This window comes from Camelina sativa, chromosome 4, assembly GCF_000633955.1.
Source record: "Camelina sativa cultivar DH55 chromosome 4, Cs, whole genome shotgun sequence".
In the NCBI taxonomy this organism is placed as follows: domain Eukaryota; kingdom Viridiplantae; phylum Streptophyta; class Magnoliopsida; order Brassicales; family Brassicaceae; genus Camelina; species Camelina sativa.
In genome coordinates, this window is record NC_025688.1 from 5061741 (window position 1) to 5077692 (window position 15952).

At 37.8% G+C, this 15952-nt stretch overlaps 5 protein-coding genes across 6 annotated transcripts; 3 read left to right on the forward strand and 2 right to left on the reverse strand.

Annotated features, from left to right (window-relative positions):
* Positions 308-1640, reverse strand: LOC104779845. The gene has a single exon (XM_010504247.1). The coding sequence runs from the start codon at positions 1543-1545 to the stop codon at positions 445-447; it is 1101 nt and encodes a 366-aa protein (XP_010502549.1). The 5' UTR covers positions 1546-1640; the 3' UTR covers positions 308-444.
* On the reverse strand, positions 3292-4127 carry LOC104779846. The gene is made up of 3 exons (XM_010504248.2): positions 4016-4127; positions 3631-3936; positions 3292-3514 (listed from the first exon to the last, which is right to left on the reverse strand). Exons 2-3 carry the CDS (start codon positions 3918-3920, stop codon positions 3505-3507), a joined length of 300 nt encoding a protein of 99 aa, XP_010502550.1. The 5' UTR covers positions 3921-3936; positions 4016-4127; the 3' UTR covers positions 3292-3504.
* LOC104779847 (uncharacterized protein At1g04910-like) lies at positions 4234-8363 on the forward strand. Of its 2 annotated transcripts, XM_010504250.2 has the most exons (12): positions 4234-4750; positions 4893-4943; positions 5024-5114; positions 5230-5306; positions 5462-5550; positions 5644-5763; positions 5949-6065; positions 6161-6304; positions 6384-6507; positions 6598-6664; positions 7569-7693; positions 7784-8363. In XM_010504250.2, exons 1-12 carry the CDS (start codon positions 4436-4438, stop codon positions 8141-8143), a joined length of 1680 nt encoding a protein of 559 aa, XP_010502552.1. In that variant the 5' UTR covers positions 4234-4435; the 3' UTR covers positions 8144-8363. The 2 variants fall into 2 exon arrangements, with proteins under 2 accessions (XP_010502552.1, XP_010502553.1); XM_010504251.2 differs by lacking the exon at positions 6598-6664 and having other exon boundaries at positions 7502-7693.
* LOC104783543 (uncharacterized protein At1g04910-like) lies at positions 8543-12112 on the forward strand. The gene is made up of 12 exons (XM_010508687.2): positions 8543-8746; positions 8865-9021; positions 9329-9586; positions 9669-9843; positions 9934-9974; positions 10079-10203; positions 10297-10416; positions 10602-10718; positions 10814-10957; positions 11037-11160; positions 11251-11442; positions 11533-12112. The coding sequence occupies exons 1-12, from the start codon at positions 8676-8678 to the stop codon at positions 11890-11892; spliced, it is 1884 nt and encodes a 627-aa protein (XP_010506989.1). The 5' UTR covers positions 8543-8675; the 3' UTR covers positions 11893-12112.
* LOC104779848 lies at positions 12293-15741 on the forward strand. The gene is made up of 13 exons (XM_010504252.2): positions 12293-12495; positions 12614-12770; positions 13078-13335; positions 13418-13592; positions 13683-13744; positions 13825-13988; positions 14071-14168; positions 14247-14305; positions 14396-14530; positions 14620-14858; positions 14948-15107; positions 15177-15252; positions 15345-15741. Exons 1-13 carry the CDS (start codon positions 12425-12427, stop codon positions 15623-15625), a joined length of 1935 nt encoding a protein of 644 aa, XP_010502554.1. The 5' UTR covers positions 12293-12424; the 3' UTR covers positions 15626-15741.

The window sequence follows — 15952 nt, forward strand, 5'->3', positions numbered from 1 at the left end:
AAAATCCTAAACCAATAACATAAAATTTGAATTCATTAACAATCCAAGATTCTTTTGTTTTACTTGAATAACATAAAACTTTTAATGACTTTATAAAACTCTTAATCCAATAACACTAGATTTATCAAGATTTTAGATAACTTTTTACAAATCCACAACCAATAACACCAAATTTTTAAAGAGTTATTAAAAGTCTTGATTGAATAACAACATATTTTACCTAACTTTTAAAGTCATTAAAATTCTTTCTAAATCCTAAACCAATACCTCCCCTTAAGTTTGGAACATTCTACTTTACAAAAACTAATGACGCAATTAAAATAAAATGATTGAACCATTAACAGTTAACAATTCTTGTCATACCACCAATAGATACAGAATATTAATTATTTCTAAAAGTGGCAAAAAATGAAAAGAAAAGGAGCAAACGCAAATCGCAAAACGTTAGCGTCTGGTATTGCATCTTCTAGCTCGCATAGCTCCTGAAGGAGGACTATTAAACGAAACGCTGCAATGAGTATGCAACCGATAAGAGTACCTAAACAATGGTCCGAAGTAGGAACGTGCGTGAAACGTTCCTCTTAGGTTCAACAAAACCGGACCGGTTTCAATCTGACGCTGCAGCTCCCTGCTCTGCGTTGGCTGAAGCTGAACCTGACTACTCACAAGATGAATATTTGCAAAGATCGACATTTTTTTTGGGACCTTGAACGGTTCAATGTATTGAGTCGCTATGAGGTTGTTGTAATAGTAAAGCTCGAACGTCGCATAGGTAAAGTCCACACTGCTTTTCTTGCTTGGGTTTGTGACGTTTGCTAAAATGGTTAGATCACCGTTTAGCAAGAACCCCATGTCGAGGTAAGCAGCGTTTAGGTTAGCGGCTGAGATATCGACGTAGGGAGAACGAGGACGGTACACGAGGTAGACGATTAGGACGATTAGACCTCCAAGAATAAGAAGGACCCAGAATATTGCACAGCAAAATGCAGCTGACCATGTCATTGTGCTTGTCTCTCTTGAAGGAGGTGGTAACCGTGGACAACCGCGGCGATGCGGTGATGGTGTTGGAGCGGTTCTCCATGGACTTGGTTTGGGTATTGGAGGTAATGTTGATCCATAACCTCCTCCACGTGGGGGTGGTTGTGGTGGTGGAGGTCGTTGTTGTTGTTGTTGTTGTTGATGATGATGATCTTCAGGGCTTAATAGTAATGGTCTTTTTGCGGAGTTTGGAGGTTTTCTTGGTGGGAGTTTGTCTTCGGGGCTTAATGGTAAAGGTCTTATAGAATGTGTTGGTTCTTGGATTGGCTTTTCACGGTGGCGACCACGAGACTTGATTAGAATTCCTGGTGGAGCGACCGGGTGAGGTTGCGGGGTTTTGTGGTGTGGAGTTTTGTGTTTAGGTGTTTTGTGGTGCGGAATGGGCGGGATGAGCGGTTGATGTGGAGATGTTTGTGAGGTAGAAGCACCACCGCCTTTGAGATGTGGATTCTGCGATGGAATTCGCGCGAAATGAGGGTTGGTTTCATAGTGATCATGATGAGACATTTAGAGGACGTACGAAGCTAAAAAAGCATCAAAGGAAATTGAATCAAGTAAAGACTTGAGATGAAAGAATGAGAAGGGAGAGAGAGAGATTTGAACTGTTTCTAATTTCTAAATGAGATAGAGCGAGAGAGAGAGAGAGAGAATAACTTGGTGAGAAGTTCAAGTAAAGAAGGAAAGTGACAGAACGAAGCAAGTAATCTTTTTGTAGATTCCTTGCACTAATTCAAGATCAGTCTTTAATCTCTAAAATAAAAACAAAGAAAAGAAAAACTATAAAACATTACCTCTTTCTTTTTCTAATTCAAAAGTTTATTATGAAAAAATTGTAATTACTCAATCCAATAACTAGGAGAGAGACTTGGTTATGAACTTACAGTAACAGATAACTGGAGTATATGTAAACCAATTTTACCTCAGCTCATTCCGGAGGAAAGATGTTGATTCTGAGAGCACTTGGATTTCTCTGACTAAAATATCTGAGAAAATGATATGAACTTTTAACTAACAATTGTAGCATTTTAGAAGAAAAAAACTCAAATACCACACAAGTAAACACAAGTTCTGCGAATGTGCTCAGATTCAGCAGCGCTGAAACCTTAATCCCTAATTTGTAAAATGTTTCAGAGAAGGAGATATCGTTACGTACCACATCATCATATTGGAGTGCCAATGTTTCTTCCTTTTAAGTATACTTTTCCACTCTCCTTCTTTTGAGATGGTTTGATCTCTCTTTGCTTTGTAAAAGCTAAACCCTTTGTAAAAGCTAAACAAGCGGCGGCATGGTGAGCAACAAACTTCCTCTACTCAGCTGATGAAGATCATCGACAAAACCATTCGGAACAGACTCAGGGGGACTATTCCTATGACGATGGGTTGGCCCCATGGCTTGCTGCGCGACCATAGCCTCTCACTCTCTCTGTTTTTTTATGTAATCCCTATTTAACTATTCAGAAACAATCGACTAACAGTCCACAGTCATTGTAAACCAGCCTTTTGAGTTTGAATTAATTTTACATTCAATTCAAAAAAAAAAAAAGCTAAACCCTTTTGCAATATGATTCTTCTGGTAGGTAAGGAAGATAAACCTATTATGATCCAATATCCAAAATGGTGACTTGGATCTTCTTCAAGAACTTTCCAATAGAAAAGACAGATAATGATGAGTTTTTGATGCAAGCTTTGACTCCTGTAGATCAAGAAGGCCATGATCTGGCTAACGCAAATCTGATACTAAACACTTTGCTTCTCCAGATAGATATTTTGTTCTCTAATCAATTTCTGCAGCATCAAACAGGTAACCTAAGACTCTACAATGCCGGTTACTACAAAAGTTGACAAAGACAACTACATGTCGAGCCTGACCAAACAAATACTAGTAAAAAGGAGGAAGCAAACAACAAATTAAACCTATACAAAAGGTACTTTTCATGCAATCACACGGAACACGAAGGCCATGATCTGTAAGGAAACAGTATTTGGTCTTACTTCATCTCTTATCCCCTGTATTGGCATGATAAGAAACACCGTAACATGTAGTTGAAGAAAATAGAACCGTATAACGCCTGGAAAGAGTTAACCTAAGCTTTAAACGCAGCAAAAGCAGAATCATCTCAGGGAACAAGAAAGACAATTCAAGCAAAGAAGCAGCGCACTATACCCTGTCATGAACTATCTAAGATCCCAGAAACAACTTTGGGTATATGTACTTCTTGTATCTGATGTTCTACACTAATAATATGGTAAACATAGGAAAAGAGAAGCCTTTCTTATTCATGTAGACAACTAATAGTAATCCAAGATTATACCAATTCCACATTTGATTCCATTCATCAAAAGTGCAAAATGAACAAAAAAAAAACTCAGAACCACAACTGTGTTATGTTATATCTAACACTGATCAACATTGAAATAAGATAACGATGAATGGTAATAGCAGCACTGTTGCTTCAGCTTCACCTCTCATAAACCTCTGCAAAGAAGAACAATGAGAAAAAAACAAAGAAATCAAGATCTTACTAACCACAAAACAACACAAAAAAATGAAAAAGATATGATTTTGGGGGGGAAGCAATCTGAAACATATACCTGACTTTCTTGATGAGGATTGATTGGAGTTTGCGAGCAAAGTCAATGGATTTGATTCTGCGTTCAAGATTCTTCCTAGCGAGAACCTTCTTCTCCGAGTTCTTAATGTGATGAGTCTGAGTCGCTTTGATTAGCCTCTCCATACCACTTGATTGCATCTTCTTCTGCAATATCGTCAGCGCCTTGTCCAAATCACCGGAGAATACCTTCACTCTTATCCCTCGCTCCTGCTGCAACTGGTGGCTATGACTAGTCACGAATCCCGTAACTCGCTTCGCTATCGTGTTCATCTTCTTTACTTGGTTTCTGCAAAATTCAGGTTACAAAATGAGAAACTACAGAGAGAAGCGGGGAGAGAAAGGGATCGGATCTGATTTCGACTTACCGGTCGGAATCTCGCCGGAAGAGTATCAAAGAGCCGATTTGACTGGTGAAGGAGACGTCTAGGTTTTTAAAAAAGAGGCGATGGAGGAAATGAGATAAAACCAGATAATTTAGGGGTGATTGTGTAATTTAGAAACGATATAGGGATGCGTTTGTAAATCTCTTTACACCAGATCTTCTGTATGAGTTAGAGAGTATTGACTTTGAAGTAACAAAAAGAAAAAGAAAAAAAACACTTCTTTAATTTCTTCTCTCTCTCTCTGTTTGAGTGTTCGAATCTCCAAGCTCTTCTCACATGGCAGCAGCGTCCGCATAGTTTTACAGCTGAAGAACTGTTTTTTTTTTGTGCTAATCCACATAGTAGAAGAAGAGAAGGGAAGAGATTATATTAAAGCTGGCGACTTTTAGTCCGAGGCGAGCAATGGCTGAGTTACGGCACTCGAGCTCTCTCGGGAGCCGATCTTCTTCTTCTCCGTTACGTGCCGGCGGCGGAGATGAGGACTCGTCATCGCCACACGTACACGATCACTCTCCCAACGGCGGAGACGACGAAGATGGTCGCCCACGTCATCCTTCTAGAGATCGAGACCGTCCGATCTGGTTTCACTCTTTGTTTCCTTTTTTCGGTGACGATCCTATTAGGGTTTCTCCTCAGAAGAATAAAATCTCGCTTCTTTTGATTTTGATTCTCGCTATTGCTAGCTTGATCTCTGTTTATGGGATTATTAATCACTTGGTAAAGTCTCTTTCTTTCGATCTGAAATTAAAAAAAAAAATTTGAGATCTTTCTGGCTCAATTTGTTCAAGTTGTTGAATTGAATACGAAATTGGATTGACATTGTTCTCAAACTAAGATTGCTTCCTATGTTGTCCTGCAGAACGCACCATATTTATGTAAAAAAGATGGTATTGTGCTCAACTGTCCACATGTAAGTGGTTTTGACTTTTGGTTTGTGTTTGTTGAATGAATAAGCTTTGAATCCCTCGCTGAACTGATTTGGATTTCTAGGTAAAAGAGTCACCTTCTCCATGGGAGAATCCTTTGTCTGCAACAACTTCTTGGAAGCCTTGTGCTGAGCGGCGGATTGGTGGAGTCTCAGGTACTAAGGGCAAGAGTATTGGCATTGTCATGTGCATCTTGATCTGTCTTTTCGTGAAAAGTTCAAAGTCTTTTTCCTTGATTGGTCAGCTTATTAGATTTCATTTTTGTTTCAGATCTTCCTCCTGAAAACGAAACAACTGGCTATGTTTTCATTCATGCTGAGGGTGGTTTGAATCAGCAGCGAATTGCTGTATGTATCCTCCATGCTATTCTCTCTTTTTCTTCTTGCCAATGTCCAATCTATAGATCAATGTCCAAATGGCTGCTGCTCTTCTTTTCTTTTTCTTTTGTTTATAATCATTTTGGAAGATTGAGCTATGCTCTTATTATGGTTTTTGTTTCCAGATCTGTAATGCAGTAGCTGTAGCTAAGATTATGAATGCAACTCTGATTCTACCGGTACTGAAGCAGGACCAAATTTGGAAAGACACAACGTAATGTCTTATTCAAATATTGATCATTTTCTCTTGAGTTACTTTCTCGATGTTCTTTTATGGTTTACTGATTCTGATAACTTTCTTGTGCAGAAAATTTGAAGATATTTTTGATGTAGATCATTTTATTGATTACTTGAAGGACGATGTCCGAATTGTTCGAGACATACCTGACTGGTTCACTGACAAAGCAGAGCTATTCTCTAGTATAAGGTATGCTTGTTAACTCTTTCTTTCTTTATTTGTTAATGATGTACTTGTTTGAAGATTTCAATAGTGAGCTTGTGGTTAATGGCATCACTGCGTGCTGCTTGTGTATATATCTGATTTAAAAATTGACCAACAAATTTTTTAATCAGATATGGTGTTGACCGAGTTATTTTATTTATCTTTTGCAGAAGAACAGTCAAAAACATTCCTAAATATGCAGCAGCCCAATTTTATATAGACAATGTTTTACCACGGATAAAAGAGAAGAAGATTATGGCTTTGAAGCCTTTCGTCGATCGACTTGGGTATACTCTATATTCTATAGTTTAGTGCTCAGGCCTTCATAAATATTCTTATGAACGATAGATGATATATCCTTGTGGTGCTTGAAAATTTGCAGATACGACAATGTACCTCAAGAAATCAACAGATTACGATGCCGTGTAAATTATCATGCTCTCAAATTTCTCCCAGAGATAGAGCAGATGGCTGATTCACTTGTTTCTAGAATGAGAAATCGCACTGGCAATCCGAATCCATATATGTATGTTGATAAGACATCGATAACTTTGTTTTAACTTATGCATTGTTCTGAATTAAACTATATCGTGTCTCTTGTATAGGGCCCTTCATCTTAGATTCGAAAAAGGAATGGTTGGTCTATCGTTCTGTGATTTCGTTGGGACAAGAGAAGAGAAAGTTAGAATGGCAGAATACAGACAAAAGGAATGGCCTCGGCGTTTCAAGGTGACACTTATAAGTGGTTGATAACTTCTATTTGGTGGCTAAACAACCTCGACCTCTGCCTTAATGAATTTGCTTAAACATTTATTGCAGAATGGTTCCCATCTCTGGCAGCTCGCCTTGCAGAAACGCAAAGAAGGTCGATGCCCTCTTGAGCCAGGAGAAGNGCTTGTTAACTCTTTCTTTCTTTATTTGTTAATGATGTACTTGTTTGAAGATTTCAATAGTGAGCTTGTGGTTAATGGCATCACTGCGTGCTGCTTGTGTATATATCTGATTTAAAAATTGACCAACAAATTTTTTAATCAGATATGGTGTTGACCGAGTTATTTTATTTATCTTTTGCAGAAGAACAGTCAAAAACATTCCTAAATATGCAGCAGCCCAATTTTATATAGACAATGTTTTACCACGGATAAAAGAGAAGAAGATTATGGCTTTGAAGCCTTTCGTCGATCGACTTGGGTATACTCTATATTCTATAGTTTAGTGCTCAGGCCTTCATAAATATTCTTATGAACGATAGATGATATATCCTTGTGGTGCTTGAAAATTTGCAGATACGACAATGTACCTCAAGAAATCAACAGATTACGATGCCGTGTAAATTATCATGCTCTCAAATTTCTCCCAGAGATAGAGCAGATGGCTGATTCACTTGTTTCTAGAATGAGAAATCGCACTGGCAATCCGAATCCATATATGTATGTTGATAAGACATCGATAACTTTGTTTTAACTTATGCATTGTTCTGAATTAAACTATATCGTGTCTCTTGTATAGGGCCCTTCATCTTAGATTCGAAAAAGGAATGGTTGGTCTATCGTTCTGTGATTTCGTTGGGACAAGAGAAGAGAAAGTTAGAATGGCAGAATACAGACAAAAGGAATGGCCTCGGCGTTTCAAGGTGACACTTATAAGTGGTTGATAACTTCTATTTGGTGGCTAAACAACCTCGACCTCTGCCTTAATGAATTTGCTTAAACATTTATTGCAGAATGGTTCCCATCTCTGGCAGCTCGCCTTGCAGAAACGCAAAGAAGGTCGATGCCCTCTTGAGCCAGGAGAAGTTGCTGTGATCCTACGTGCAATGGGTTATCCAAAAGAAACACAAATTTATGTAGCATCTGGTCAAGTCTATGGTGGCCAAAACCGTATGGCTCCACTAAGAAACATGTTCCCAAATTTGGTAAGCACAACAGTGGACTCCATCTCATCAGTTTCAATGATCAGCCAGCATGCTTTGTCTCTCACAACAACTTTCCTTTTTTAAAACCAGGTAACAAAGGAGGATTTAGCAGGAAAAGAGGAACTAACAACCTTTAGAAAGCACGTAACAAGCCTCGCGGCTCTAGATTTCTTGGTCTGCTTGAAATCAGATGTTTTTGTGATGACACACGGTGGAAACTTTGCAAAACTGATCATTGGAGCGCGAAGATATATGGGTCATCGACAGAAATCAATCAAACCGGACAAAGGGTTGATGTCGAAATCATTTGGGGATCCTTACATGGGATGGGCAACTTTTGTTGAAGATGTAGTTGTAACCCATCAAACACGAACCGGTTTGCCAGAAGAAACTTTCCCTAACTATGATCTTTGGGAAAATCCTCTCACTCCATGCATGTGTAAAGCTTGATGATGATGCTTTTGTTTTGATTTGAAATGAGATGAGTTTGGTCTGGATTTTGTCTGATGATGAGGAGCAACAAACTATAGAAATCGGTAGTTTCTTTTTCTTTCTTTTTTTACTTCAACCTTTCAAATCTTTGAAGTCTTCTTCACTTACTTATCTTTGTAATCATTTTGATATTATGTAAAGAGTTCCTAGTGAAGAAAAAAAAAAAGTTGCAGATATATATACTCTTCGTTCGACCTATATATGGTTTAGAAGATTTTGAGGTTTGAATACTAATACTAATCACAACACAAGTAAAGGCTAATGAACCATTTAAAAGAAACTTAGCTCAACGGTTACTAATCTAATCTCCTTAATTTTTGTCACGCTCTCTGTATAGGAGTAGTAGTACTACCCGCCCGCCACTAACGAACAACAACAATTGCGTGTTGTATTCTCTCTCTCAATCTCAGGTTCTCAAGAACATAACAGGAAACAAAGTCGAGACAGAAAAAAAAAAAGATCAATCATCGTAATCAGGTGTCTCATCACTATGACCGGACCATCACTAGTGAAAACCGGATCGACCCGGTTCATTGTCTTCTTCATCGTCCTCAATCTTTGGTACAACTCCACCTTTTTCCCCCTTCACTGTAACTTGAAAATGGGTTTTTGATTTTTGAAGTGGCTGTTATTTGTGTGGTCGATCAATCGCAAAATTCTTGTCTTTTCTTTTTTACAGTTTATGGATTGAGGCAAGGTCGAGCGAACCACAGCATGCTAGCTTTCCTCCAAGAGGATGGAATTCGTACGATTCCTTTTGTTGGACTATCTCTGAAGCTGAGTTCTTGCAGACCGCTGAAATCGTTTCAAAGCGTCTTCTTCCTCATGGTTATCAGGTATATTGCACAGTGTACACAGTTGATTTTGTTGTATAATTTGATGGGTCTGTAATGGATACTACTAGTTTCTAGACATGTCATTGAGTATTCTTCTTTATTTGGAATGTGAAAGTTTGAATTTTTAATCTCCTGTTACACGTTTCTGGACATGTAATTGAGTTTCTTCTTCATTTGGAATGTGAAAGTTTTTGAGTTATTAGTTTCCTGTTACACGTTTCTAGAATTGAAATTGAGTTTTCTTCTTCATTTGGGATGTAAAAGCTTGGGTCTTTAATTGTATGTGTGGATTATTTTGGATATACAGTATGTTGTGGTGGATTACCTTTGGTATAGAAAGAAAGTGGAAGGAGCTTATGTGGATTCTCTTGGGTTTGATGTGATTGATGAATGGGGAAGGATGCATCCTGATCCAGTTAGATGGCCATCTTCTAAAGGCGGTAAAGGTTTCAAGGAAGTTGCTGAGAAAGTTCATAGAATGGGTTTGAAGTTTGGGATTCATGTTATGGGTGGAATAAGCACACAAGCATATAATGCTAATACTCTCGTTATGGATAGTGTTAAGGTATTTGATTTTTGATATCTTTTCGGGTTTTATAAAGTTTGTATGGAAGTAACAGTTTAATTGACCTCTTTTTTTGTTAAAGGGAGGTGCTTATGAGGAATCAGGTAGACAGTGGCGAGCGAAAGATATTGGAATCAAGGAAAAGGCTTGTGTGTGGATGTCACATGGGTTTATGAGTGTAAATACCAAGCTAGGTGCAGGAAAAGCGTTCTTAAGGTCTCTTTATCATCAATATGCGGAATGGGGAGTTGATTTCAGTAAGAGAATCGGCTTTATATTTATAACCTTTCTTTATCTCAATTCAATATATGAGTATCTCAATCTTGTTTCATTTTCTTGGTCTTTAGTAAAACATGACTGCGTATTTGGCACTGACTTCAANCTCCATGCTATTCTCTCTTTTTCTTCTTGCCAATGTCCAATCTATAGATCAATGTCCAAATGGCTGCTGCTCTTCTTTTCTTTTTCTTTTGTTTATAATCATTTTGGAAGATTGAGCTATGCTCTTATTATGGTTTTTGTTTCCAGATCTGTAATGCAGTAGCTGTAGCTAAGATTATGAATGCAACTCTGATTCTACCGGTACTGAAGCAGGACCAAATTTGGAAAGACACAACGTAATGTCTTATTCAAATATTGATCATTTTCTCTTGAGTTACTTTCTCGATGTTCTTTTATGGTTTACTGATTCTGATAACTTTCTTGTGCAGAAAATTTGAAGATATTTTTGATGTAGATCATTTTATTGATTACTTGAAGGACGATGTCCGAATTGTTCGAGACATACCTGACTGGTTCACTGACAAAGCAGAGCTATTCTCTAGTATAAGGTATGCTTGTTAACTCTTTCTTTCTTTATTTGTTAATGATGTACTTGTTTGAAGATTTCAATAGTGAGCTTGTGGTTAATGGCATCACTGCGTGCTGCTTGTGTATATATCTGATTTAAAAATTGACCAACAAATTTTTTAATCAGATATGGTGTTGACCGAGTTATTTTATTTATCTTTTGCAGAAGAACAGTCAAAAACATTCCTAAATATGCAGCAGCCCAATTTTATATAGACAATGTTTTACCACGGATAAAAGAGAAGAAGATTATGGCTTTGAAGCCTTTCGTCGATCGACTTGGGTATACTCTATATTCTATAGTTTAGTGCTCAGGCCTTCATAAATATTCTTATGAACGATAGATGATATATCCTTGTGGTGCTTGAAAATTTGCAGATACGACAATGTACCTCAAGAAATCAACAGATTACGATGCCGTGTAAATTATCATGCTCTCAAATTTCTCCCAGAGATAGAGCAGATGGCTGATTCACTTGTTTCTAGAATGAGAAATCGCACTGGCAATCCGAATCCATATATGTATGTTGATAAGACATCGATAACTTTGTTTTAACTTATGCATTGTTCTGAATTAAACTATATCGTGTCTCTTGTATAGGGCCCTTCATCTTAGATTCGAAAAAGGAATGGTTGGTCTATCGTTCTGTGATTTCGTTGGGACAAGAGAAGAGAAAGTTAGAATGGCAGAATACAGACAAAAGGAATGGCCTCGGCGTTTCAAGGTGACACTTATAAGTGGTTGATAACTTCTATTTGGTGGCTAAACAACCTCGACCTCTGCCTTAATGAATTTGCTTAAACATTTATTGCAGAATGGTTCCCATCTCTGGCAGCTCGCCTTGCAGAAACGCAAAGAAGGTCGATGCCCTCTTGAGCCAGGAGAAGTTGCTGTGATCCTACGTGCAATGGGTTATCCAAAAGAAACACAAATTTATGTAGCATCTGGTCAAGTCTATGGTGGCCAAAACCGTATGGCTCCACTAAGAAACATGTTCCCAAATTTGGTAAGCACAACAGTGGACTCCATCTCATCAGTTTCAATGATCAGCCAGCATGCTTTGTCTCTCACAACAACTTTCCTTTTTTAAAACCAGGTAACAAAGGAGGATTTAGCAGGAAAAGAGGAACTAACAACCTTTAGAAAGCACGTAACAAGCCTCGCGGCTCTAGATTTCTTGGTCTGCTTGAAATCAGATGTTTTTGTGATGACACACGGTGGAAACTTTGCAAAACTGATCATTGGAGCGCGAAGATATATGGGTCATCGACAGAAATCAATCAAACCGGACAAAGGGTTGATGTCGAAATCATTTGGGGATCCTTACATGGGATGGGCAACTTTTGTTGAAGATGTAGTTGTAACCCATCAAACACGAACCGGTTTGCCAGAAGAAACTTTCCCTAACTATGATCTTTGGGAAAATCCTCTCACTCCATGCATGTGTAAAGCTTGATGATGATGCTTTTGTTTTGATTTGAAATGAGATGAGTTTGGTCTGGATTTTGTCTGATGATGAGGAGCAACAAACTATAGAAATCGGTAGTTTCTTTTTCTTTCTTTTTTTACTTCAACCTTTCAAATCTTTGAAGTCTTCTTCACTTACTTATCTTTGTAATCATTTTGATATTATGTAAAGAGTTCCTAGTGAAGAAAAAAAAAAAGTTGCAGATATATATACTCTTCGTTCGACCTATATATGGTTTAGAAGATTTTGAGGTTTGAATACTAATACTAATCACAACACAAGTAAAGGCTAATGAACCATTTAAAAGAAACTTAGCTCAACGGTTACTAATCTAATCTCCTTAATTTTTGTCACGCTCTCTGTATAGGAGTAGTAGTACTACCCGCCCGCCACTAACGAACAACAACAATTGCGTGTTGTATTCTCTCTCTCAATCTCAGGTTCTCAAGAACATAACAGGAAACAAAGTCGAGACAGAAAAAAAAAAAGATCAATCATCGTAATCAGGTGTCTCATCACTATGACCGGACCATCACTAGTGAAAACCGGATCGACCCGGTTCATTGTCTTCTTCATCGTCCTCAATCTTTGGTACAACTCCACCTTTTTCCCCCTTCACTGTAACTTGAAAATGGGTTTTTGATTTTTGAAGTGGCTGTTATTTGTGTGGTCGATCAATCGCAAAATTCTTGTCTTTTCTTTTTTACAGTTTATGGATTGAGGCAAGGTCGAGCGAACCACAGCATGCTAGCTTTCCTCCAAGAGGATGGAATTCGTACGATTCCTTTTGTTGGACTATCTCTGAAGCTGAGTTCTTGCAGACCGCTGAAATCGTTTCAAAGCGTCTTCTTCCTCATGGTTATCAGGTATATTGCACAGTGTACACAGTTGATTTTGTTGTATAATTTGATGGGTCTGTAATGGATACTACTAGTTTCTAGACATGTCATTGAGTATTCTTCTTTATTTGGAATGTGAAAGTTTGAATTTTTAATCTCCTGTTACACGTTTCTGGACATGTAATTGAGTTTCTTCTTCATTTGGAATGTGAAAGTTTTTGAGTTATTAGTTTCCTGTTACACGTTTCTAGAATTGAAATTGAGTTTTCTTCTTCATTTGGGATGTAAAAGCTTGGGTCTTTAATTGTATGTGTGGATTATTTTGGATATACAGTATGTTGTGGTGGATTACCTTTGGTATAGAAAGAAAGTGGAAGGAGCTTATGTGGATTCTCTTGGGTTTGATGTGATTGATGAATGGGGAAGGATGCATCCTGATCCAGTTAGATGGCCATCTTCTAAAGGCGGTAAAGGTTTCAAGGAAGTTGCTGAGAAAGTTCATAGAATGGGTTTGAAGTTTGGGATTCATGTTATGGGTGGAATAAGCACACAAGCATATAATGCTAATACTCTCGTTATGGATAGTGTTAAGGTATTTGATTTTTGATATCTTTTCTGGTTTTATAAAGTTTGTATGGAAGTAACAGTTTAATTGACCTCTTTTTTTGTTAAAGGGAGGTGCTTATGAGGAATCAGGTAGACAGTGGCGAGCGAAAGATATTGGAATCAAGGAAAAGGCTTGTGTGTGGATGTCACATGGGTTTATGAGTGTAAATACCAAGCTAGGTGCAGGAAAAGCGTTCTTAAGGTCTCTTTATCATCAATATGCGGAATGGGGAGTTGATTTCAGTAAGAGAATCGGCTTTATATTTATAACCTTTCTTTATCTCAATTCAATATATGAGTATCTCAATCTTGTTTCATTTTCTTGGTCTTTAGTAAAACATGACTGCGTATTTGGCACTGACTTCAATATAGAGGAGATAACTTATGTGTCAGAGGTACATATTTGTAATGACTAGCAATCTTCTGCTTATAGTCAGAGGTACATAGAGATTAAATATTATTCTTATTTTCGCAGGTTCTAAAGGAGCTTGATCGGCCTGTTTTATACTCCATATCTCCAGGGACGAGTGTGACACCAAGACTGGCTAAAGAAGTTAGCCAACTGGTTAACATGTACAGAATAACAGGTGATGATTGGGACACATGGAAAGATGTGGCGGCACATTTTGATATCTCAAGGTAAAGTTTCCAAGATGAAGAATAATAATCTTGCCAAGTTTCTACCTTTCTTTGGTGTCATATAATTTTCTATCTTTTTCAGAGATTTATCTGCTTCAAGTATGATCGGTGCACAAGGGTTACAAGGAAAATCATGGCCTGACCTAGATATGTTACCTCTTGGATGGCTTACCGATCCAGGTTTGACTCGAAATCTTGAAATTTAAAACTCTATAGATTGTTCCAACTAATGTTCTACTGTCTTAATGTTCGGTAAAGGTTCGAACTTTGGACCTCATCGAGCGTGTAATCTTAATCTTGAAGAGCAAAAGACACAGGTGTAGCTCTAGCTTCACAGTTCATAGTTTATTAGTAACCATCTAAACCACAAGTTCGGATTTCTTAGGTTCTGTTTTTAACTTATTCAGATGACATTGTGGTCTATGGCGAAGTCCCCTCTCATGTTTGGAGGTGATGTGAGAAAGCTCGATGATGCTACTTATAATCTGATCACAAATCCTACGCTGCTGGAGATAAATTCTTATAGCTCTAATAATAAAGAGGTTTGTTGAATCATAACTTTAAAACTCATGTCTCTGTTTCCAAGTTACAAACTTCTGTCATTAAACTCTGCCTGTTTCATTATCTACAGTTTCCTTACATCACCGCGACAACAGTATTTAGGAATAAGCACAAAGGCCATCCTCATCATCCAACGGGCAAGAACATTTCAACTAAGCATGCTTTTGGTCTCACTAGCTGCAAAGAACCAAAAGCCAACACTTGGTCTATTGTAGACAAGAACCGTGGACAAATCTGTTGGAACCAATACTCTAGTGAAAAACTAGAGAAGCCCTTTTGCTTATACAACAGAAAAGCTCTGCTATCTTTGTATGATCTTTTTATTTAACTGTTTCCTCCACTCACTTTACATTTCACAAACCTCTCTTAGCTGATAAATCTGCTTCATTTTGTTGCAGCGATGAGGAGTTAAAACACAACAAGTTTTACCAAGGTAAGCTTCATTTGCAAACATATGATAAAGCAGAGTCTTGTTTAGGAGCTTCCTCGCAGCAAAAGCTCACTTCGAAAGATTATAGTCAAGGAGCTTTATCACCTTGCAAACTAGATGCAAACCAGGTATAGTGAGGGGTTTCCCATCTCTCTCGCTTATAACCTTAATTAAGTTATCTCGCTCTATATCTTCAGATGTGGGAGCTCCACAGTAATGGAACACTAGAAAACAGTTATTCTGGTCTTTGCGCAGTGTTAAATCCAGTAAAAGGTTTGTTTTCTTCAGATCAACCAAATTCTCTTCTCTTTTTACGACATTCCCTTTTAACTGTTTTGACATGATCAACCATCATCTTGCTGCAGCCGAAGCTAGCTCCAGTGGCGTGCGTTCTTGGATTGCCACGGGGAGAAGAGGAGAAGTATACATTGCGTTTTTCAACTTAAATCAGGTTAAGACGACTGTATCAGCCAAGATATCAGACATTGCCAAAGCTCTTCCAAACAAGAAGAATCTTGAAGGAGCTTCGTGTAAGAGCCACGAGCTATGGAGCGGCAAAGATTTCGGACCAACAAAAGATTCAGTATCGGTTCAAGTCGAACCTCATGGTCCTGCTCTGTTCGTTCTTCATTGTAGCCATGCCTGACTATATCAAATCAACAGGCATTTGTTTTACCTTCTGCTTACAACAGTCGTAGTAATGTTTCATCTCTAGTCTATAAAAACAGTCTTGTGTAAATCAATAAATACAAAAACAACAAACTACTGTATCGAATTAAAAAAAAAAATGCAAGATCAGCTTAGACTAGTAAAATAAAATGTTGTATCGAATAAAAAAAGCCCCAATCATATCATAACTTATAAAAATAATCTCCAAAAGATTTTTTTTTTTTTAAAACAAAAGAAAAAGAAATAACCAAAACTCCAATCCTAAGATTAAGAAATTTCATGTTGCATTGAAATCTTTAGGGTT